This window comes from Mus caroli, chromosome 10 (genome assembly GCF_900094665.2).
Source record: "Mus caroli chromosome 10, CAROLI_EIJ_v1.1, whole genome shotgun sequence".
Classification (NCBI taxonomy): domain Eukaryota; kingdom Metazoa; phylum Chordata; class Mammalia; order Rodentia; family Muridae; genus Mus; species Mus caroli.
In genome coordinates this window covers 70,467,770-70,491,931 of record NC_034579.1, presented here as the reverse complement: position 1 = coordinate 70,491,931, position 24,162 = coordinate 70,467,770, and the positions used below count along the sequence as shown (strand labels likewise).

The 24,162-nt window shown below is 48.5% G+C and overlaps 2 protein-coding genes across 12 annotated transcripts in view; one reads left to right on the top strand and one right to left on the bottom strand.

Annotated features, from left to right (window-relative positions):
- C10H21orf58 (chromosome 10 C21orf58 homolog) overlaps window positions 1–7,909 on the bottom strand; it is a 22,037-nt gene extending 14,128 nt beyond the window's left edge. The window contains exons 1-3 of the mRNA XM_021175332.2: window positions 7,637–7,909; window positions 7,170–7,517; window positions 1,254–1,334 (exon numbers count right to left, since the gene is read on the bottom strand). Coding sequence (XP_021030991.1) covers window positions 1,254–1,316 — 63 coding nt within the window. The 5' untranslated portion in view covers window positions 1,317–1,334; window positions 7,170–7,517; window positions 7,637–7,909. The remainder of the gene's footprint in view (window positions 1–1,253; window positions 1,335–7,169; window positions 7,518–7,636) is intronic.
- Window positions 7,749–24,162, top strand: part of Pcnt (pericentrin) — a 93,284-nt gene continuing 76,870 nt past the window's right edge. For 5 of the 11 annotated variants that reach the window (XM_029482459.1, XM_029482463.1, XM_029482460.1 and 2 more), the window contains exons 1-10: window positions 7,933–8,096; window positions 10,297–10,509; window positions 12,436–12,504; window positions 12,966–13,221; window positions 15,687–15,742; window positions 15,939–16,113; window positions 16,599–16,735; window positions 20,693–20,804; window positions 21,922–22,162; window positions 23,037–23,124. In XM_029482459.1, the coding sequence (XP_029338319.1) occupies window positions 8,043–8,096; window positions 10,297–10,509; window positions 12,436–12,504; window positions 12,966–13,221; window positions 15,687–15,742; window positions 15,939–16,113; window positions 16,599–16,735; window positions 20,693–20,804; window positions 21,922–22,162; window positions 23,037–23,124 (1,401 nt within the window). In that variant the 5' untranslated portion in view covers window positions 7,933–8,042. Of the gene's footprint in view, window positions 8,097–10,296; window positions 10,510–12,435; window positions 12,505–12,965; window positions 13,222–15,686; window positions 15,743–15,938; window positions 16,114–16,598; window positions 16,736–20,692; window positions 20,805–21,921; window positions 22,163–23,036; window positions 23,125–24,162 lie in introns of all 11 variants that reach the window. The other 6 variants (XM_029482456.1, XM_029482458.1, XM_029482455.1 and 3 more) reach the window with 3 other exon arrangements.

Sequence of the window (24,162 nt, the reverse complement as noted above, 5' to 3'; positions counted from 1 at the left end):
GGGGCCTTTCCCCCTTGATCACTAATTGAGAAAATGCCTTACAGTTGGATCTCATGGAGGCATTTCCTCAACTGAAGCTCCTTTCTCTGTGATAACTCAGCTGTGTCAAGTTGACACAAAAATAGCCAGTACAGGTCCCCATTCTGATAAGGATTATTCTGGTAATATTCTCAAACGTAATGCACGCTCTCCATCCTAAACCCAGAGGGACGATGCTACCCAGAGGAAACCTAAGGTGATGCTCTGCTGAGACACAACACAGGTAGGACATCCTGATGCACAGCCTGATAGGCCTCAAAGTGTTTCCCTACTGGGGCCCAATGGGGACACAGTGATGGGAACCAAGATAGACGATCTGATGGTCCACAAGAGGGCTCTTTTATGAATCCCAAGGATTACCCTGAAGATCCTGAGAGAGAGATGCTCTGGACAGATTGCTGAGTAGCAACCCTTGCAGAGACTACCCTCAGGGCCTATCCAGGGCCACCTGGGCCCTGAATTTGGGATTCCCGGGCTTGGTAATAGATAGCAACAGGGAGCTGGAGAGATGGCTCAGTGGTTAAGAGCACTGACTGCTCTTCTGAAGGTCTTGAGCTCAAATCCCAGCAACCACATGATGGCTCACAACCATCCGTAACAAGATCTGATGCCCTCTTCTGGAGTGTCTGAAGATAGCTACAGTATACTCACATATAATAAATAGTTGATTTTTTAAAAAATAGATAGCCACAGAAGAAGAGCAATGCAGGCAGCGTGTACAGAGACGTTGCCTATAGGAACTAAGCTTAGTTGTGTGCACAGGCAGGTACGCTGCTGATCGTGAATCACTCCAAATTTCATCGATGGTTGCAAAGATGGAGAAGACTGGGCATGGCCAGCTTTTTCCCCGGGAAGTTGGGCCCAGTCTCCACAGTAAGGAGTATCCCTTTAAACACTGGAGCCTGAAGGTGCAGGAGCTCCATGGGGCCGTGCCCTAGAAGTACACTTGCTGGTGGGCACAGCCTGCCTCCTGACTTTGGAAACTGCTAGAACACACACACACACACACACATGCACACACACACACACACACACACACACACACACACACACAAAGCAAACAAGAAGCCATAGCTGTTCATTAGGAAGCCAGACGCAGGGAAAGGGTTTGCAGGGTCTAGAAGCAGGGACTTCTCCTGGCTGTCTGCAGAGGAGGGAGATTTGAGTGAAGCAAGGGATTAACAACAGTAGTGGAGAGGCTGTCTCTGTCTTACCTGTTCCAGGAGTCGTAACCTCAGCCGGGTCATCTGATCCGCCATCGAGGAGTCCAGCGTCATGACAACTGAATAAGGGGCCTGCAGAGTAGTAGGAGGCTGAAAGTCTTCACTCTGCCTTGGCCCTTCGTTATATATAACAAAGAGCCCCCTCAGGGATCATGGTGCCTCAAGACAGGTAAGTGGGAGACTGACTGGTCCCTTCCCTGGACCACAGTGCTAGAGCCTGCCCTGAAGTCTGTGACAGTTGCTAGCCTGTGAGAAAGGGAGGTCCTGAGTTGCCAGGACACCTCTGAGAGTCCTTTCTACACCTCTGAGAGTCCTTTCTTGCCTCTGTGTCTCCAAATGGGTCACCTGTAAACACTGACTCACGGGTGTTGCCAGGCACGGATCAGTGGGGAGGTAAAAGGCCAGGAAGACATACTTCAGATTCCTCCAGATGCCGCTTACCCTGGGGAGATAGCTTAGAAGACTCGTGGAAGACTCTCCATTGCTCCCAGACCCACACCACACCATTCTAGTCACTTGCTACTGCCTCTAGGCCACTCTTGTCCTTCCTTGGAACCCTCAAAGTAAAAAGGCAATGTGGCTGCATACCCAGGAGACCATCAGACAGGAGCTCCCTGAGGGTTTCAGGAGACTCTTTGTGGCAGAGACTTTGGCTAGAGAGGGGTCAAGGGCAGTGCCTAAGGGGACCCTGAGCCAGAGAATGCACTGGCATAGAGAACACAGACAGGAATTAAAAAGGGGGGGGGGATATATGGGAGTTGAGGTTTTAAACCAGATGGGATGTAAGTCAATCACCCTATGAACCTATGAAACAACCAGGGTAGGGTTGACACCCTGGAGCCTAGGTAACCCTGGAAACTGCAACAGATCAAATGAGAGTTAGAGGGACATATGTAGATAAGGAACGCAACAGCAGACTCCCTGAGATGGTGGCTACTTGGTCCCAGAAGGCATTGCTAGGAGAGATAGCAAAGCCTGGGACTGGGTATCTAAACAGGGCCAATAAAGGAAAGGGGATGCTGTGCTCAGCTGGGACACCAATGACATTTTCTCTCGGTTTGACTGGGCTCGGGGCTTTCTGGGAATTAGTGCTTTTCTTATCATGCAGCATTGAAGGTACGATCTATCAACACAGCTTACCCCTGCGATGCTGACCCTGGCTCCCTAGCCTAAAAGGAGCTAACTGGCTTCTCTGTTGTGAAATGCCTGTCCTCATCCCGTCCTCCTTGGTAGGCAGTTGCTAGGGGCAGTAAATGTTTAGAGTAGGGAGCACAGTGAGAGAATATCTGTGTTCCTTACGTCGACAGCTTTTAGTACTAAAAATAAATTGAAATAAGATCCAAGAACTACACTTACAGAGTTTCTCTCAAGATTCCATGTCAAGAACTTTCTGAGGATGTTGGCACAGGCGAGCTGGGCCCGTGCCAGTTGTAAGAAATTGAACTGCATAAAACCTGAGACTCAGGTGTGACTCTGGGCTCTGGTGGTTCTCGGGAAGTCTGATCTTGCTATCTTTCTGGCCCCTTTATCTAAGGAGCCTAACTCCCTCTTTTGTTTGCACAAAACACCCAATTCTGAATCCGGGACTCAAGAAGTCTCTACTTGTCAGAGAGGACCGTGAGCCCGGGGAGGAATGCTACTTTGTGGCATGTCAAACCTTCTGACGTTTTTTTGTTTGTGTTGTGGTCACTTAGCTACATGGCTTATCCTGAGGCTGACCTTTGATAAAGTGTTACTCCTGTGAGTGAAGGGAAGGAGTTGTTACTGCTTTTACTCTGAGAGGGAGCTAAGGCCAGCATGCATTCCCCGTCCTGGTCCTGTGCCTACAACAAGCCATGTTCAACTGGAGGTGTGGGGGTAGGTATAAACAGAACAAAGAACCCCCAGAGCTCACTGATCTGCTGTCAAGAAGGCATGTGGTGCATTCAGATTGTGGGGTTTATCTGAAGAAAGATAAGAAGAACATGCCCAGGCCTGTCCTCTTTCCCCTCCATCCTTCTTCCCATGTCACCTCCTAGTTACAGACATATAGGGAGGGAGTTGGGCTATCCTACTGGCTTCCCTAGACAGAGTTGCAGCATGGTTGAGTTTTGGGGGTGTTGACCCTTCTCCACATGGGGAAACCATCAGAGATACTCAAATAGCTTAAGAACAGCCAGGTTATCCTGACCCCACACCTCCTTCCCTTAGGAACTATATTTGCCAATAAACAAATGGCTCCTGATTTCACTTGATAAAGTGTTTTCCGTCGGGCGGTGGCGCACGCCTTTAATCCCAGCACTTGGGAGGCAGAGGCAGGCAGATTTCTGAGTTCGAGGCTTGCCTGATCTATAGAGTGAGTTCCAGGACAGCCAGGACTACACAGAGAAACCCTGTCTTGGGGGGGGGGTGTTTTCTGACACAAGAAGGACCCTCCTTCCCCGTTGAGATAGGCTCCTAATAGTAAGGACAGTCTGGAGGGGGGCCACCTATGATGTGCACAGTAGCCAAGGTTACTTGCAAAGACCCTTTCTGCTGCAGTAGGTGTGATGCGGCTACAGACTTTTGACTTAAAAACAAAAAAACCCGTATCTTCCGTTGTCTCTGTCTTCCTAGGCACAAGCGAGCCAGTTAGAGAACTAACTCAATATCCTCTCAAGTGACTTTGAAACTTTCTCTAGCGGATAACTTCAGTGCAACTGCTTGCTTGGTATTTCCTGTTACCCATTTGTCCCCACTCATGCTATTCACAGCCTCTGTGTGAGGCCTGAGTGTGTGTGTGTGTGAGTGTGTGTGTGTTTTAAGGGGATATGTTTGCAGTGGGAGGAAGTTAGAGTAGTGGGGGGAGAAGAGGGTCTGGGTTGCTTTGGGGGTGTAGAGCCTGGGAGCTTGTGATAGGTGTCACAGATACACAGTAATGGGGAATTAGATACCAAATCACTTGGGGTTTGGCTGGAGGGGCAGATAAGGGAACCAATGGTTCTTCCAGACAAACAGAAACCTGCTTCACAAGTTAATGGGCAATGGTGACTTAAGGTGACTTAAGTTTTAAACCACTAGCAATCCTCCTGTTTACTGGTCAGAGGCCAGGCTGAGCCGGGCCTGTCATTTATGGCATTGACAGTGGTAAAGCCATGTTGGGGGGAAGGGAGGAGTCCACTTTGGACCTAGCATTGATGTCATGAGATAGCAGACTCAAGGAGATGGCAAGAGGAAGCTCTTGAGTGCTAGGTTTACAACTTTTGTTTACCTTTCTGCAATGGCCTCCAGCTCCTTAGCCTCCACAGGGGTGAGTGTCAAGAGAGCAGAGGAAGATTTGGTCATTAAAACACAGACACCTCCATACCAAGGGAAGATACCTCCCTGGCTGATCACACGCTGAAGCAGGGATCCAAAGGCAGGCGCAAAGTCCTTGGTGAAGCTCCAGCTGGTCACAGCAGTTGTTTCCTCATTATTGGTCACCTAAATGACCAGCTGCCCTCTTGGAGCATCAGAGGGCTACGGGAATACCCACCATTCTCATTATTGCTCAAACTCAAGCAAAACTCACATCTGATTACTCAAGCCTTTCTGCCCACGTATCACTTTAATGCAGTGTTTTGAACTGTTTGTGTGTAGCCTCAGAATGGAATCAACACCAAAGCTTTAAGTTTTCATAGCCCGTGGAGTGCTACACATAGCTTTACCTAAGTCTGTTTGGGATGGCTGGGGGATGGGGGAGTGGGGTTGGGGGAGGGGAGACTGCCAGTAGAATGCCTTGTTCTGATTATGTGATCGGATAGTTACTGTATGTTTAAAAGTTTTGCATATAGAATTAAAAAAAATTGTCAGATAAGCCGGGCGTGGTGGCGCACGCCTTTAATCCCAGCACTTGGGAGGCAGAGGCAGGCAGATTTCTGAGTTCGAGGCCAGCCTGGTCTACAAAGTGAGTTCCAGGACAGCCAGGGCTATACAGAGAAACCCTGCCTCGAAAAACCAAAAAAAAAAAAAAAAAAAAGAAAAAACCAAAATCAAACAATAAAAAAGGATGTCAGACAAAACAAAGAGCAGCTGCCTTTTGCTGCTGGGGTCACTTCTTCCCTGCCCCACCTCCACGTTGGTCTTCCTCCCAGGGTGTCCAGCTCTCTGTCCAGCCTATGGATTGAGCTGGGTGGCACTCCTTGATGACCACCCCTTATCCCAGACTCTTATATAGCATTCCTCAAGAGTAGCAAGTGCCCTTAGACCCCAAGGCATTGCTCTAGCCCCCCAATTTTATTTTTAATTATATTTTAAAGATATTTTATTATTTTAATTATGTGTATGTATGTGTCTGTACATGAGTATTTGCATGTGGTTGCCAGTACTGACAAGGTCAGACGCAGCTAATCCCCCCTGGAGCTGGCATTATAGGCAGTTGTGAGCTGTTTGACATGGTTGCTAGGAACCAAACTCTGGTCCTTTGCAAGAGCAGTATGCACTCAATGCTGGCTGCTAGTTTTCTGTTAACTTGGGACAAGTTATAGTCATCTGAGAGAATTTAGATGCCAGAACCCACATCTGGTTCTAAGAGAAGGGAACCCCACTGCAGAAAATGTCTTCATAAGATTGGGCTTTAAGCAAGCAAGTCTTTTTATTTTATATTTACACAGGGTCTCTCTTTTTAGCCCTGGCTGGCCCTGAACTCAGAGACCCACCTCTCCAGTGCTGGGATTAAAGACACGTGCCACTATACGAAGCAGGGATTTCCTTAGTGAGTGAGGGGGTAATTTAGATCCCAGAACCCACATCTGTTGACGCACAACTGCCTGTAACTCCAGCTTTAGGGCATCTAACACCCTCTTCTTACCTCTAAGGATACCTGCCAGTTCCACACAGAGACACAAACATACTCATAGTTCAAAGAAATAAATATTATTAGGTATTTATTTATACTTTAAAAATTATTTTATGGGTACAAATGTTTTGCTTATGTGTATGTATGTGCCCCACATGAGTTCCTGGTGCCCTCAGAAGCCAGAGGTGTGCATCAGATCCTCTGAACTGGAGTAACAGTTGTGAGCCACCATTGGGTGCTGCGAATCAACTGGGGGTCCTCTGGAAGAGCAGCCAATGCTCTTAACTGCTGATCTCTCCAGTCCTTTAAGTTTTGATATGTAAAACATGGCCACCCTTCAAACATTCCTTAAATATTGCATGGCTCAAAGACTGAGACCAACATATCCTAGAGGATAGGTCAGTCCAGAGGGACCCCCACCAACTCAGTGTTTTCATCAGTGCAAGAGACACTTCCTAAGAGGCTTGAAGTCTTTTGAGTCATGAAAGTGAAACAATTTATTTTTCAGATCTTGTAAAGTTGGGTGTCAGCCTAGAGAGAAGGCAAAAACGGCTGTCATGCAGATTTGGTATAAAATAAGGTTTTATAGCCCTACGGCATTTCCCTGTTCCCAAATTCCACACTACTGAGTTCTTCAGGAGGATTCATTTTTACAGGCATTACCCTCTCTCCAGCATCCCTATCCTGTGTAAAGCTCTTGACATATATCCTGGAGCTCAGATCCTCTCCTTTTATGTTAGTCATGTTAACAGCCTGCAACTTTTTAACCCAATGATAAATTAATAAATGCCTAGGCAAGAAAGAACCAGCTGGGCTGGTGAGATGGCTCAGTGGTTAAGAGCATCGACTGCTCTTCCAAAGGTCCGGAGTTCAAATCCCAGCAACCACATGTTGGCTCACAACCATCCGTAATGTAATCTGATGCCCACTTCTGGAGTGTCTGAAGACTGCAACAGTGCACTTACATATAATAAATAAATACATCTTAAGAAGAAGAAGAAAAAAAAAAACGAACAATGTAAAAACATTATTAAAAAAACCAAACCAAACCAAACCAAAACCAAAAACCAGCTGCCGGCTAGGGAATCCAGGGGCCCAATCCTCCTAATTACCTGTAATCCACCGATGAGCTTTAAACGCGCCTCTTACTACAAATGGACCATAGTTTCTTTATTTCCTTACAGCAGAAAGACTGTTTCCTGGTTAGAGGTGATGGATGGAGTGAGAGTCAGGAGCCCGAACACACAGCGACTCTGTACAATTGAAGCGTGTGCGAGAATGCAGAACTGCCCTGGGTGGCAACTCCGGGGTCCACTGGGGACAGCGGTCTAATTTTAGGTGTCAATAAATGAGTAACTCTGGCTATATTGTTCTTTGGATTTGAGTTGAAGACAGGGGACCGTGTTCAGGAGGGGCTGAAGTGGTCAAAGAAGGGAAGCAGGACTCTCAGTTGACTGCACCTGTGAACCAAAAGTGGGGTATGATAGACCCTAGAGGATGCCCCAGTGCTCGCAGAAACACATGGCGACAGAGAAAACGACTTTGGCAAAGTCTGCGGTAGAGAGTGCCCAGAACGCACCGGAGGCATGGAGAGCCGCTGGTATGTAAGTCCTCCTCCTGTCGGGAGAGGGCGATAGGTAGCACCGCCTCGGGGAAACGGTTTGCCCAAACCTTCCCGCCGCTCAGTCGACGAACGCCCGCGAGCCCCGGGAACGCCGCGCCTCGCTCATTGGCGTGGATGAAGAGGGTGGGGAGCGTCGGCGTACCAATTGGGGACCAGAGAGATGGCTCTCCGCCCTTGGAGCGTCACCGGAGCGCGCGTGCGCAAGGCCACACGGGGCTCCGGATTGGCGGGGCGAAGCTGACAGTTGTGTCTATGGGGGGTGGGGAGGCGAGTGGGTGAAGGGAGGGAGTGTAAATAGAGCGAAGGCGGTGTCGCCGCCGCCCTGTCACCTCCGAGCGACTCGCCGGGAGCCCAGGTGGAGATGGAAGACGAGCAGGAGCAGCGGCGCAGGAAGGTGGAGGCTGGGAGAGCCAAGGTTAGTCGGTAGCATCCTTCTCTCCGCTTTGCAGTGGGGAAGAAATCCTAAAGCGGTTCCGGTGCTCAGACTGCCGCTTGACACAAGCAGTGGCGGCGGAGCAGTGGGAGCTGCCGGGCGCTTGTCCTTCCCGCCGCTTCTGCGGAATTCACTTCCTAGGCGCCGCCATCTTGAATCCAGCGCCCTCTGTGTCGCCCCGCCCTATTACAGCCACAGCCAATCAGCGTCCGAGATGCACGACTTGTAGGCGGGTCCGAGCGCCGTGGGCGGGTCCTGGTCACCTAGCATTCTTAGTTGTTGTGCTTCCGGTGCTCAGGCACTTTCCTGGCACCAAACTGTCCAAGGCTTTTTAAAGACCGTCTTCAGACCTTATTTTCCCAGGGAACCATGAGCTTTGCTCCCTAGTGGTGTTCTGTTGTATTTCGTTGTTCGCTCTCTGGCCCGGCCCCGCAACTGCCATACTTCCGAGGGTCCTCTTCTCACCTCCTTCTGCCTCAGATTTTGAATTTGTTTGAGACTCTACCCTGGGAACACTTGTGGCTGTTAAGATAGTTGGGTTTTTATTTTGTTTTGTTTTGTTTTTTGTTTTTCGAGACAGGTTTTCTCTGTATAGTCCTGGCTGCCCTGGAACTCACTTTGTAGACCAGGCTGGCCTCGAACTCAGAAATCCTTCTGCCTCCCAAGTGCCGGGATTAAAGACGTGCACCACCACCGCCCGGCAAGATAGTTGTTTGAAAGGTGATGGGGATTCAGAGGAAGAGAAGGTGCAAACATTTTGAAAGTGGATCTTTGGCTAGCTATCATGGCTGTGGAACCAGAGGATGACTTCCCTACCCTGTACTGTCAGAACAATATAGTTATAGCCTTCATGAAAGGGCTGTGTTGATTTTGTGTTTCGCCTAGTAACAGCAATTCTTCATTTGTGTCAACAACCCCACCACCACCATCACCCTGCGCCCGCTTCGCAAAAACGTGCAAAATACACAGTGGAAATGAGAGCACAGCAATGTCAGATTACAGGTGCCCTCCAGAAGCCATTGTGGCCCTTATGGGGTATAAGCTGGGCACATGTAGATAGACACTTGAGAAATGAGGGTGTGTGAAGTTTAGTACTTCACCAGGGGAACTGGTGTCTGCACTTGGGTGGGTTTGTGAACCCCATTAGATGTCCTTAAGGGAGATGGAGGCTAATGAGAAGAACCAGGAGGCCACTCATTGAAGGTCCATGGCCAGAGACCAAGTACATGCTGCAGAGGGCGAGCTCTGAGGCAGACAGTTGCATTCAGTGGAGAAGGCAAGAGATTAGAAAAGAGTTGGTACAGTAGGCAGTGCCCTTCAAATTTCTCTTCCCACAGATAAGTGGCCTTGTTAATTTCCTCCGCCAACAAAACTGTGCGTTTTTCTTTTCATCAACAGGGGCACATCTGTTTGGGTGGCCTTGGTTGTGATTTGAGGGAATAGATGTCCCCCCACCCCACCCCCGTGAGACTTTGGCACACCAGCGCTTGCCTTTTTGAATAGGGTACGAGGAGGAGATTGTGTATGAATACAGTCAAAAAGCCTTGTATCTGAGGGACGGAAAGGAGCTACGCTGTGCCTCTGACTGGCAGGCAACATTCTGGGATGCTCCCTAGTGCTTTGCTGTGCTGTGTCAGAAGTAGAGCATCAAGATTCTGCACAGGAAGATGCTAGATTGACCTGGCTTAATTAAGTTTTTGCTATTTCTGTACCTCGTCTCAGAGTCTATGGCTAAGAAGTTTTGGCTGGGCGATGGATTTCTTCCATTAGGGACGAATGGGGGCAAGAAGGGGATGATCTCGCTTCATCTCATAGTTTTAAGACTTGAATATGACTTAATTAAGCTCTCAGTGTGTTAAATCGATGCATTTTAAATCTGTTATAAACTATACAAGGCTTACAACAGCCAATCTTTCACCCAGCCATATTGCTTTTTTTTTGTCTGCTTGTAGGCATCATTAATAGCCATTTGTAGACTCCATATCATTTTTGAGCTTAATGCCAAGGGCATAGATGTCAGTGAAGGCAGTGTTTTCCGGGAAAGCGGTCGCTTGGCCCGGTGCGGCTGAGTGGTCGGCGCTAGTGCGAACCTCATGCTCCCCACAAGTGTTGTGACCTTGTGGTTTTGTTACTTCTTCCTGGTTTACCTCTGCTTCTACTACTGCTCTCAATTTTTCCGCAGCTTGCTAACTTCCGACAGAGAAAAACAAAAGGTGACTGTCCGAATTCGAAGAAAAAGACGGCGAAGAGGAAGGGTTCGGCTGTCCATGCGTCTGTCCAGGAGGAGGGTTCGGTAGCCACGCCCAACAGCGAGCTCCCCCAAGGAGGGGCGGTCTTTGAAAGCCCATCATGCAGCAACACCCTGGAGGGGATCAGAGGGGCATCTGCAGCTCAGGTAGAGTTCCTCATCATTACATTAACATGTTGTCTAGCTCCCATTTGTTGCCGTAGTAATGTACTAAAAGGGGCCTTCTGATTTCGCCTTTCAAAAACGGGGAAAGAGGGATTTTCGTTGTAAAAGGTGAGTAGATAGGTTTCCCATGAATAGATGGCTCCTCTTTACAGCTGACTTTGTTTCTTACTGTGTGTGTCCTGGCGCTCCTGTGGACTTTGATGACTTTGTGGAGAAAGTCCTCTCCTTCCACCATTGTGTAGCTTCTGGGAATTGAACCTAAGATGCTTGCTTGGTTTGTGTGGCAGCTGCTTTATCTACAAGCCCGGGGTCTTTTCTTTAATATGATTTTTGAAGAGTTTCTGGACAGTTGTTGCTGTCCAGAGGAATGTCCGTTTGTTGCTTTGGTAAGGGGACTGAGAGCGCTGTGGGTGTGGTGCATTCTGTTTGACATTCCTTCATCTGCTTTTGAATGCACCAGTGTGATTAGGGGAAGGGAGAAGGTGTGGCAAAAACTGTGTGTGGTGGAAAGAGCTGGCTGGCCGCTGGCTGCTTAGTTCTATGAATAGTGGGAGCACCCCACCCCCTGTGCCCCACCAGTGACTCCCTCACCTCCCTGACCCTGCAGACTACTCTTTTTTTTTTTAAATGACTTTTTCGTTTATCTTATATATGAGTACACTGTCACTCTCTTCAGACACTGTAGAAAAGGGCATCGGATCCCTGTGAGCCTGGACTCAGGACCTCTAGAAGAGCAGTCAGTGCTCTTAACCACTGAGCCATCTCTCCAGTCCTGTAGACTACTCCTAATTGGACTTGCCCGGAACTCTTGTTCGGATTGTAAATAAGGCCTTGAAATCTTGAGGGCCCTTGATATGTACAGCTGTGGTTGGGAAACTGAAATTTATCTTAACCAGAAAAGAATTTCAAGGGCAAAATTTCACTGAAAGCAGTGGTATGTCTGACTACCCTATCTGAGAAGAAAATATGATCGTTGCCAGTATACCAGATGTGAGATCTACCTGCAAATTCGGGATTTTGTTTCTTTTGAAAGATGCCGGGACGTTACTTTGGTGCCTGCCTCCATGTGTTCTGGCAAGCTGGAGCTCTCTAGGGGTGCATGCTTGTGCCCGGCTTACCTTCTCTGCTCTGTGTTCTGTGGGCCTGGCTTGGCTGTTAGCTGCCATTCACTGTAATTTCCCCTTAGCATCTCTCAGTGGTCGAGAAACGAGAGGCCATGCCAACCGGCCCCTGCTTAGCTGTCTGGCTGTGCTGCTGTTTTGTGTGTCTCCTCAGGCTCTCTGAGGAGAAGCTCATAATGTATAGTTGTAGTGAGAATTTTGGTTTCATTATAAACACAGAAATGTTTTAAGAATGTTTTGATTTTAATCCCAGGTGTGGGATACGGGGCTGCTTCAGATTGTCTGCAGTAGCTGACTGTGATTTGCCTCGTGCTCTGGCAGGGCTGTGACTTGGCCACCTGCAGATAGTTTTTTTTTTTTTTTCCTGGTTTTTTTGAGGCAGGGTTTCTCTGTATAGCCCTGGCTGTCCTGGAACTCACTCTGTAGACCAGGCTGGCCTCAAACTCAGAAATCCACCTGTCTCTGCCTCCCAAGTGCTGGGATTAAAGGGGTGCGCCACCACGCCCGGCTTCTGGTCACCATTTTGTAACTTGATTTATTATCTGGTTCCTTTCTAGTTGGCTTTCTTTTATAAAAACCTCTTTGTGGTTATTCTTTTTCCTTGGGAATATCTAAAATCTTTTTCTTTGCCAGGTGGTGATGGCGGTAGCACACACCTTTAATCCCTGTATTCCTAAAGCATAGGAAGGTGGATCTTTTTAAATTCAAGGTCACCTTGGTAATTCCACCAAATGTAGACTGAAGTAGTTGGGAATTCTCTAGGCTACATCCTTTGCTTTCCTTCTAGGAACAAGAAGACTGTGAACTGGATGTGACTGACCTGGGACAGCAGCAGACACAGACACAGCCACCCCAGGTGATCGGCAGGACTCTCAGCCTTCACAGGGTCTTAACCAGTGCTCTGCCAATTTTACCAGGGCACAGTGGGTCCTAAGTTGCTGGGGGACAGGTCAGAGAGACTCATTCCAAAGTAGACAGGTCGGGGCAGTGGCTTGCCATCTCCTCCTTTGCCTTGATACTTCTGCCTTCTCTCTGTGAGTCCATTCCCCAAGCAAATGGAGGGTCACATGTGGACATGTGGGGCTGGGAGTCTGCCATGGCTATCGTGTGTTTGCTGTCAGTCATGCGACAGCATAGAGCTGGGGTTGTACCCCCTTGCTGTCAATTACATGCCAGCATAGAGACGGGGTGGCACCCTCTTAAGTTACAAGCACCTTTCTCTCCCCCTCATTCTTTTGCAATTTCTGCTTGGCGTTGCCCTTGCCACCCTGGTTTCTGACCTGGGTCTCATCAGGCCTGGCTCCTCTCTGCCTGCAGACAGCCCACAGCCTTGAGCTAGAAGCACTGCGCTTGAGCCTGAACAACATGCATACAGCACAGCTGGAGCTGACGCAGGCCAACCTGCAGAAGGAAAAGGAGACAGCGTTGACGGAGCTTCGGGAAATGCTCAATGGTCGGCGGGCACAGGAGCTGGCCCTGCTGCAAAGTCGGCAGCAGTGCGAACTGGAGCTGCTGCGAGAGCAGCACGCCCGCGAGAAGGAAGAGATGGCGCTCCACAGCGGGCAAGAAGCAGGTACTAAGCAAGGACAGGTCACGGACCGTGTGTTTGTGTTCCCACCTGTTCTTTTCTGGTTGTTGCTTAGCCTTTAACAGCTGAGTCATCTTTCCAGACCTCTTCCCCCTACCCCCAATCACACCATGCGTATGCACGCACGGACACACACACACACACACACACACACAACTTGAAGCAGCCTGCTGATTTTCCAAATCACTTTTACTTAAGTACATGTTTTGCTTTTTTGTTCTTCTGTTCCTCGGAGGGAGGTGAGCCATCTAGTGGGCCTTCTGCGAGGGAAGGAAGCCATCCACTGGGTTCTCTCTGTTGGCAAGTCCTTACTAGTGTTCCAGCTTTGCCCCCTCTGCAAGTACAAGCAAACTTGACTGGGCCTATGTTGCTGGCTGGACAGTTCTTGAGTTGGCCTGGCTATTCATCTTAGATATGGTCATATTGCAGGTCTGCGTGCTAGATCCAATACCTTCTTAGTCTTCTGCCGGCTGCCCATAGAGCAGCCTTGGTGGACCATCTGCTTTTACTTAGGTAGTTAGTATTTTCTAAGTATTGGTGTTTTGTCTGCATCTATGTCTGCATCTATGTCTAGTGCCTGTGGTGGTCAGAAGATGGCATTGTCCCTCCAGAGCTTCAGTTACAGATGGTTCTGCTGCCATGTGGGTCCTGGGGTTGTACCCAGGTTGTCTAGAAGTTCTGGAGCCATCTAACTGTTAAGAGCCATCTCCTTAGCCCAGCATTTTCTGTTATATAAGTTTCAGCTTTATTGAGAAGTAATTCCCCTGTCACATAGTCTCTATGTATAAGCAGCACAGTTTGGTAGACTCAAGTTCTGTAGGTAGCTCCATAGTGGAGATTGAGGACATTCACTACTTGGGAAGAGGCCTTGCTTTTCTTTTTCTTTTTCTTATTTTTTAAAGATTTATTTATTGTTATATGTAAGTACACTGTAGCTGTCTTTCAGACATACCAGAAGAGGGTGTCAACCTCATTACGGGTGGTTGTGAGCCACCATGTGGTTGCTGGGATTTGAACTCAGGACCTTCGGAAGAACAGTCAGTGCTCTTAACCGCTGAGCCATCTCTCCAGCTCCCTGTTGCTATCTATTACCTGCCTCTCCTGCCTTCTCTCTGTGAGTCCATTCCCCAAGCAAATGGAGGGTCACATGTGGACATGTGGGGCTGGGAGTCTGCCATGGCTATCATGTGTGTTTGCTGTCAGTGCTCTTACCAGCTGAGCCATCTCCCCAGCCCCAGAAGGCTTGCTTTTCTACTTGCCTTCCCAACCAACATCCCTGTGACAAGCATGTCTTTCTCTCTCTCTCTCTCTCTCTCTCTCTCTCTCTTTTTCCTTTTGGCTTTTTGAGACAGGGTTTGTTTGTATAGCCCTGGTTGTAGGCTGGCCTCCAGTTCAGAGATCCACCTGACTCTGCCTCCCGGTGGGTGGGATTAAAGGTGGGTGTCACCACTGCTCTCCCCCCACCATACCCCACGGTTTCTCTGTGTAACAGCACTGGCTGTTCTGGAACTCTCTATATTGACTAGGCTGGCCTCGAACTCATAGAGATCCATCTGCCTCTGCCTCCTAAGTGCTGGGGTTAAAGAGTCCACCGGCAGGCCCCAGATGCATCTTTCTCTGCTGGAGAAAGCCTTCTCCCTTGCCTGGCTCTCCCCTCAGTGAGAAAGACCAGGTTTCTTTTCCCAGTGCTTTCTATATGTCTTTCGGTACTTTGAAATCAAATAAATACATGTTTTTGTTTTCTTGTCCAATATAAGCTCTCTCTCTCTTTAGTCTTTTATGCTTCCCATTCCACTTGCAGAGGCCCCTTTCCCTGGGGCCCCTGGTTAGGCTGTAGCCCTAGGGAAAGAAAGCAAAGGGCTCTCTTGTGCCCTGGGATATAGTACATGGCTCATTAATGATGGATCCCAGCCTTTCAGCTACTTTTCGACTTGTCTTCTGCTGCCTTGCCTGCCTCCTGCCTCCTGCCATTGCTTGCTTCTTCAGTCCTACCCTCTGTTGACCTTTCCATCCTGGGAAGTCCTGCTGGAACCCATCTTCTTGCCCTCTCCCTGCTTGAGTTGGGAGCTCTTGGATCGTAGGACAGTTTCTTGTGTCTTAATATTAAGCTTACCTTGGCCCTGGCCCAGTGGGCACATGAACTAAAGTGCACTGCAGTTTTCTTGTCTAAGGGTTAACGTGGGTTTGGAGGTGTTGGGACCCCAGCAGCTGATCTTGAGCTGTGCTCTTAGGAGAACCTGAGAGCCTGGAAATCTCAATATTCTTTCTTTTGATGTGAGTGCGTTTCTTAACTTAAACTGGCTACCGTTTGGCTGTCTTGTCGTCCTGTGTGCATTGGCAACTTCCCACAAGTGGACAGTGGGTACTTGAGCTCCATTGTTTCCTGGGTAACGAGATTGTGTTGAAAGCTTAGATCCTGTGGTCTGACCGACTTATGTTTTGTCTTGCAGCTGAGCTGAAGGAGAAGTTACGGTCAGAAATGGAGAAAAACGCCCAGATGATCGAGGTGTGTGGTTGGTTGGAAATACAGTTCTGCACGCACTCCATTTTACATTCACATCCCACGGAGCTCCCCACCCCCACCGTGATGCAGATACAGTTAGTCCAGGGAACTGGAATGTGCTGGGAGGAAGTCAATTCTTGGTGGTCCGTGTCCTTCAGAGATTGGGTTGTACCACAATCTGCTTTTTCTTTGAAATTAGACCCTGAAGCAAGATTGGGAATCCGAAAGAGAGTTATGTTTGGAAAACCTCCGCCAGGAATTGTCGTTGAAGCATCAGTCGGAGATGGATGGTTTGCAGAGCCAGTTTCAGAAGGAATTGTCAGAACAGAAGGTTGAATTGGAGAAGATTTTCCAGGCCAAATATGAGGCTGAAGGTGAGCCCCTGACTAGATAGAGCGAGCATATCTGGGGCACGGGGCGCTGAGTGCCTGCTAGAGTCTGCAACTGGACTTGCCTGTTCCCGCCTTTGCTTCCAGCGTAAGCTGCTGAGGACAGACATACAAGAGCATGGGTGTTCATAGAGCCCTCTTGCACTGTCAGTTACTAAATTCCCCCTGCAGAAGGAGTTTGGGGGCTGCTCACTTTTGGTACCACAGATGTTAGGTAACATAGTGGTGATTCTTGTGAGTTGAGTATGTCTGCTTGCCTCTTCTTTCCCTCCGTGGGAAGAATAGGCTGGCTCCTGAGGCCATTGTTTGTGCCATTGTTACATCCCTCTTTCAGGCAATCCTGGGTGTCCAGGATTGAAACATGGTGGGCATAAGATTCTGCGTGTAAATCGTGCATTTGTTGTGAAATGCCGATCAGTAACGGCTACTGAAGTTTTCATAAACTAGGCGACCTCTGTGCTGCTTTCTAGTTTCCCTGAAGAACCTGGAGGCTCAGCACCAGGCGGCCATCACGAAGTTGCAAGAAGACCTGCAGTCAGAGCACTGCCAGTATTTACAAGATCTAGAGCAGAAATTCCGAGAAAAGGAAAAAGCAAAAGAGTTGGAGGTAGGCCCAAACATAACGTTGAGTCATTTGATTGTATATGAGGATGGGGTATGTGTGTCTGCATTTCTGGGGTGGACAGGGTATGTGTGGATTCACAGGCACACCATGGTGGGTGTCAGTGTCTTCCTCTATTGCAAGCCATCTTACTTCTTGAGACAGGATCTCGTGCTGACCCGTGAGCTCACAGGTCGGCTAGACTGGCTGGCTGGTAAACCTTTGGAGTCTGATACTCCAGCGCTGGTGTCCGTCACAGACCTCCTGTTACACCCGGCCGATCTGAGCTCAGGTCTTCATGCTTGAGTAGCAGACCTTCTGTATACCAACCCACTATCTACACCTTCTGTATACCAACCCACTATCCTACACCTTCTGTATACCAACCCACTATCNCTACACCTTCTGTATACCAACCCACTATCCTACACCTTCTGTATACCAACCCACTATCCTACACCTTCTGTATACCAACCCACTATCTACACCTAATTACTAGCTTTACTAGAGGAGTTCGCGAACAACTTGGAACACTATATATTTTGACGTCTGCTGAAACTTAAGTGCTGAGTTCTAAGAGACTTAGTTCTTGGTTCAAAGGCATAGAGCTACAAGGCCAGGCCCATAAAGTAATGTTCAGTTTTTAAAAAGGATTTATTTATTTTTTTATTTTCTGCACATACGTGTTTAGCCTGCATGTATATGTCTGTGTGAGGGTGCAGATCCCCTAGACTGGAGTTACAGACAATTGTGAGCTGCTACATGGGTGCTGGGAATTGAACTCAGGTCCTCTGGAAGAGCAGCCAGTGCTCTTAACCATTGGGCCATCTCTCCGGCCCCCTTCCCCCTTTTTGTTTTGTTTTGTTGAGGCAGGGTTTCTCTGTTTGTCCTAGAACTCTGTAGACCAGGCTGGCTCTACCACTGAGCGAAATTCCCAACCCCTCAATATTTAATCTTGAATTCAGAAAATACGTTACTCTCTACACAGGTTCCTGAGACATTTATAAAAGCTTTGGACACTGGGAACATAAGCACATACCCTCTGAGCATAGGTGATTAAGCAAGAAGGTTCCAAAACAGGGTAACCAAAGCTGTTTCTGGTGCTTAGGTATTCTAGACAGTTTTCCTAGTGAAATACTACAAGTCAGATGTGAATATGGGAATGTCCTGCTCAGAGGCTTCAAGTGTTTTTATTACCCAACGTAAGAATCAAACTGTCGGGTCAAGAAATTAGGAAAAAGGGACTGGAGAGATGGCTCAGCAGTTAAGAGCACTGGCTGCTCTTCCAGAGGTCCTGAGTTCAATCCCAGCAACCACATGGTGGCTCACAACCATCTGTAGTGGGATCCGATGCCCTTTTCTGGTGTGTCTGAAGACAGCTACAGTGTACTCATATATATAAAATAAATCTTAAAAAAGAAAAAAAAGAAAGTAGGGAAAATTGAGTCAGAAGCTGCAGTTAGTAGTTCTGAGCAGAGGAAGTATTGAGTCCTAAGATCCACAGGAGGCCTGGCCGGCCTCCTTGTGTCCAGGGCCTGTGCCCTCCTTATGCAGAGGCCCACAGGAGGCCTGGCCGGCCTCCTGGTGTCCAGGGCCTGTGCCCTCCTTATGCAGAGGCCCACAGGAGGCCTGGCCGGCCTCCTGGTGTCCAGGGCCTGTGCCCTCCTTATGCAGAGGCCAGTCTTGTGTCTAACCTGTCCCGACCTCATGTCCTTATGGTACTCCACAAAAAAGAGCTTTGTGCACCTTTTGTTCCAACAGCTGTGAGCAGGGCAGGCTCACCTCACAGCCACTGCCACTCTTGCTGTAAACTGGAGCCCACAAAGGCCTTGTCTCTCTATGTTTGCCCACAAGGAGATGCACGTGAGGGTGGTCCTTCAGCCCAGCCTTCCTGACCACGTGTATAGCCCTGGGCAGGGGCGGCCCCACTGGCCATTGGCAGCATGTATCCTTGCTCAGAGAGAGACAGAGAAATTGCCCTGAGAAAGAATTGGAGCACAGGTTCCTGAAAAGAAGACCGTAAACCAGACTGTGTGCAGGCAATACTCATTTAAAAAATGTTACAAGTTTGAATTAAAGTGTATCATTTCCGCCCTTCCCTTTCCTCCACCTGAGCCCGCCCATGTCCTCCAAGCCCACACTCCTCAAATTTATGTCTCCTTTTCTCTGGTTATTGTTGTACGTATGCATATTTATTTCATTATTTATTTGTTTGTTTAATGTATATGAGCGCTCTGCTGCATGTACGCCTGCATGACAGAAGAGGGCATCAGATCCCTTTATATAGATGTTCATGAGCCATGTGGGTACTGGGAATTGAACTCAGGACCTTTGGAAGATCAGCCAGTGCTCGTATCCTCTGAGCTATCTCTCCAGTCCCACATATATATTTTATATATACATAAATGTATAGCTACAACCTACTGAGTCCGTTTAGTGTTGCTTGTATGTGTATTATTTCAGGGCTGACAGCCTGATATTGAATAACTAATTAAGGGGCTCAGCCTTGGGGAGCACTAATTCTAAGGCTCTCAGCAATCCTTAGTTGCCTGCAGTTCTTTGTCTAGTAGTGTGGCCCTTGGAGGCTTCCCCATCCATGCCTTTTAGCCTTGTTGTTGGGATCTTGTGTAGACTGTCACATTATGGAGACATTTTAAGGGAAGCATCCCTGTCATTTCTAAGACATAATTTCACTGCAGACTTCCTGGTTTCCCTGGCTTACGATCTTTCTGTCTCTTCTGCAATGTCCTCTGAGCCTTAGGTGTAGGCGATGTGTTATAGATGCATCGATTAGTGCTGAGTATCGCAAACCTTAGTCATCTGTATCTTACCCACTTGTGGTTTTCTGTGATGATGTCTGCTGCAAGGAGAAGCTTTTCTGATGGTGAGAAATGAGAGTTACACTTAGCTGTGGATATAAGGGTGAGTATTTGGAAGGCAGTTAGGGATCATGCTGGTCTAGTAACGTGGTAGTAGATTGCCCTCTAAACTCCATGGCCTCACTAGCCCCAGGTAGCTGGTTTCTAGTACCAGACATGTTTTTCCCTCCCTATGTCCAATTTTGGAGCTGTTGGTTACTGCTAGGTGCGGCTATCAGCTGGTTCTGGAGGCCTTTGTGTGAAAACTAGAGGTGCCTATCAGCCTGAATCAGGGCTTCACCTTGGCCTTGGTCCTGGTGACATCCTCTTCCCAACACCTGCAGATTTCTTCCACAAGCTGTTCTCGGTAATTGTGTGAGCTCTTTGCAATGGGGTGTTCTGATGTATCAAAAGGTTAGAAGGAACCTACTTCAGTAACGTGAAATGAGGGAGGTTCTTTATTTTGTGAATGGTAGTTAGTGTGGTTTATGCTGTTTTCTGAGAGTCCTCCAGGTAAACATGGAGTGGACCCGTTGTAAGGTTGGACCTGGAGTTGCATGAGTAGTGTCAGAGTGACCGAGTCCTATTCTACGTGGGGACCCATGGTTTGAGCACACACAGGGCAGATGGTATAGAGACATACAGCTATAGTTCAGGTCTTAGGCAGGGAAGGGGCATGTGACTCGCAGGTGTGGCTGCATGGTTGAAGCTGCACTGTGAACAAAGTCACTTCATTTTTTAAATTCTTTTAATGCTTATTTTTGAGAGAGTAATTGCTGTTGTCCAGTCTGACCTCATAGGGCTGAGCTCAAGAGATTTTTCTGCCTCAGACTCTGTCCCAGACTTAGCTGGGACGACTGTTGATTTTTGAAGGCCCCTTGGCCTTGCTTGGTGGATGGAAGCTGTTCACACTGCTTTGTTTGGGTTGTTGCTTCGTTGCCCTTCAAGCTGCAGGCCGAGGAGCTGAGCTCTTACTCTGTGGGCTTCATGCCTCCTTTTGAGATGTGACTCCCTGAGGCAGTGTACAGTACAGAGCCACACATGGGCCGCCACCTGCCCGGCTCCTTTGGTTCTAATGTAAACATTTTCTTCTTCTTCTTCGCAGTTAGAGACCCTTCAGGCATCCTATGAAGACCTAAAGGCGCAGTCCCAAGAAGAGATCAGACTCCTCTGGTCCCAGCTTGAGTCTATGAAAACCAACAGAGAGGAACTGAATGGTGAGGACTTTTGTGGGATGTTTGATCCTTCAGGGCTGAGCTGTGCAGACTGTTGTTTGTTTGTTTGTTTGTTTGTGGTTTTTGAGGTGGCATATTGGAACCTATTGTCCTTGTACATTTTTTTTAACTTTTTAATTGATTAGTTTTGACTTTTATATCATGTACCTCAGTTCTGCTCATCTCCCCAACCTCTCCTATCCACCATTCACCCTTGCAACCTGCTCCCCAAAATAAAACACACACACACACACTCACTAGAAGACATCTCATTGTGGAAGCTGTAGTGTGTCACGGTGTGTCCCACAGTGTATCCCTCTGTCCACACCTCTTCACTTATGAATGTTCATTGCCATGAGACATTGTCCTGATTCGGGATCTCTGGCTTCTGTGATGTCATCAATATTGGCTCCTCACTGGGACTCCTCCCAGTTATCCTGTTGTTAGCTTGTGTCATGGAGATCCAGCAGCTTTGGAATAGCAGGACCAGCCCTTTCACATGTCAGTCATTCACAGAGGGTGTAGAGTTTTGGATGGGCCAACTCAGAGCCCTGGATCTAGGCCTGGGAGGTAGCTGAGCTAGTTAGCCCTCTGACTCTCCCTTATCTGCACCACCAGGACAAGCTCTCAACACTGCTCCTGCTAGGTTAGCCCTCATATCCTCATGTCCTCATGTCCTCAGGGCTGGCCACCTGCACCCAGGCCTCCAGAGCCAGCTCCACTGTGCTGCCCGGTCAGGGTACAGAGCCTGCTCTCCTAAGGGCTACAGCTGTGAGGGGCTGGGCTGGCTTTCCAGCTCTCATCCCTCAGGGATGGCTCACCCGCGCCTTTCCCATTGGGGTGGCTCCACTGTGTTAACCAGGAGAGGTGCACAGCTAACTCTGAGTGCTGCAGCCAGCAAGGGACTTGGCCAGTTCACCTGCTATCATGACTTCAGGGCCAGTTCTCCCACCTGCCACAGGTGGTGACGGGTCAGAGGGGGAGGGCTCTTCCTTCCCACTATGCCACCTCTGGGCAGAGGAGTCTGAGGCTAGCTCTCTTGAGCTCTTGTGCTGTGGGTGGGGCACAGGGTCATTCTCCCGAGAGCTGCTGGGGTGCTTACATGCTTCTCCCACTAAAGGGTCATGGGATCCAGTCCTGGCCCAAGCCTCTCACCTGGAGGAGCTGGAGCAACTGCGGTCGGGTTTCGCTCAGCAGCAGCAGCAAGAGCGAGCCCAGCACGAGTCGGAGCTGGAGCACCTGAGGGTCTATTTTGAGAAGAAGTTGAAGGATGCCGAGAAGACATACCAAGAAGACCTGACTGTGTTCCAGCAAAGGCTGCAGGAGGCAAGGGAGGATTCTCTGGAGTCTACAGAAATCAGGTAATGGAAACGTTGTTCCAGTTCAGTGGATTTCTGCCATGAGGGGACCTTGGGCTATGTTCTGCACTTTTGTTTGTGATCTCACACTAAATAAAGTACAGTAGAGCTGGGTTTTTTATTTTTTGTTTTTTGTTTTTTCCTGTTTTCTGTTGTTGCCTTGACTGGCCTGGAACTTACAGAGGTCCAGCTGCCTCTGACTCCCTAGACCTGGTAATAAAGATGTGAATTGCTATGCCAGTACTTTCTGGCTGGCCCTAGAACCCTGTGTGTTTGCCACCCACGGTTTTGCTGGATTATCAGTGTGTGGCCCTGTGGTCAATCTCCTTCTCTTGTGTTATGGTATTGGCTAAGCAGCATGGAGACCTAGCATCATCTGTTCCTTAATGTAGCTACCTTACCTCTGTGTGGTCAGACACAGGGACTGAGTGGGCGAGAAAAAGGTTCACACCTTAAGTCTCTTTATTAATTTAGTGAACGATTGTTTTGTCTGCATGTATGTATGTGCATCACATGCTCTTGAAGTCAGAAGAAGCCATTGCCATCCCTGGAGCTGGAGTTACAGATGGCTGTGAGCCACCCTTCCGTGCTGGGAATTGAACTTAGTTAGGTCCTTTGCAAGAGTAACTAGCGCTCTTAGCCACTGAGCCATCTCTCCAGCTCCCAAAGATTTTGTTTTTATCATATTTAATTTTGTTTGTTTTTGAGAAAGGGTCTCACTGTGTAGCTCTGGCTGTCTTGGAGCTCACTGTGTAGACCAGGCTGGCCTTGAACTCACAGATACGATTGCCTGTGTGCCTCCTGAGTGCTGGAATTCAAGGTATGCAACCACTGTAGCCAGCACACTAAAGCTTTTATACATGTCTTCTCTCTTTAGTTCGTCCTGTGTGCTTCCGGAGGAGACATCTGGGAGAGAAGGAAAGGAGCCACCTGATCCACTTGATCTTCAGCTTGGGCAGCCGAAGGTGACAGGCTGTGTGGCTTTAATCTGAGGAGGTTGAGAGTCAATCGTCTTTAAGTTAGCAATTGGCCGTCTTTCACGTCATAGAGTGCGTTCTGTCCTTGTTGCCTCGTCCCTCGGGGAACTTGAAACACCTCTCTAACCTCACGTGTGCATCCAGGCTTGTTTAAGGAGTAAGGACCTTGTCTGAGGCTGTTGTATCCTCCCTTCCCTTAGGCCTGCTTGCTTGTTGTCCTGCTCATTCCCCAGCTGTCCTCGAGCCTTCTTTGCCACCTGTCTGCACACCTGTCAGCCTTGACTTTGGCATTCTGACAGATGTGAAGATGTTAAAAGACATCTGTTTATACATAGGCGTGTGTGTTGGTGCACTCGTGTGTGTGTGCATGTATATGTGTGTGCATGCACATGTGGTGTGTCTGTATCTGTGTGTGTGTGTGTGTGTGTGTCCTAGAGATTAGGACAATACCGTGTGAAATTGGGAGGGGAACACAGCTCAATCCATGACAGGCTTTTTCCAGCTCTTGGAATGAATCTTTTTTGCCCATATGTCTATCAATACCTGGTTTCCCCTGCTCTGGTAGATGTAACAGAGTCCCCCTGTATCCTGACTTATACCCATTGGTAATGGCTGCATCCTCTGTCTCTTGTTAATGATCTGGGGTATGAGAACCTCACATCCTGCCTGCACTCTTTTTTTACACTACACGAGGCCTTTGAATCCCAGGTTCTCCCTTCATGTGTATTCCTTCTGTTGGACTGTTCATTGGCCTGTGGGTTTTCTATCACCTGTAGCTCTTGTGAGCCTCATGATTGAGTTTTGGAAATGCTCAGACATCTTCAGGGGCTCCCAGAATGGCACTGACACTCTCCTGATCTTCATGCCACTGTCCTCAAGTCTGTCCAGACTCTTCCCGTCCTTCATGGTGATTGTTCAACTACCGTGGGAAATTCAGACATTATGCGAGCTCGAGAAAGTCATGGCCACACCATCATGGGCCTGGACAGACTGGAACATGTTAGCTTCTTCAAAGTTACAAAAAGG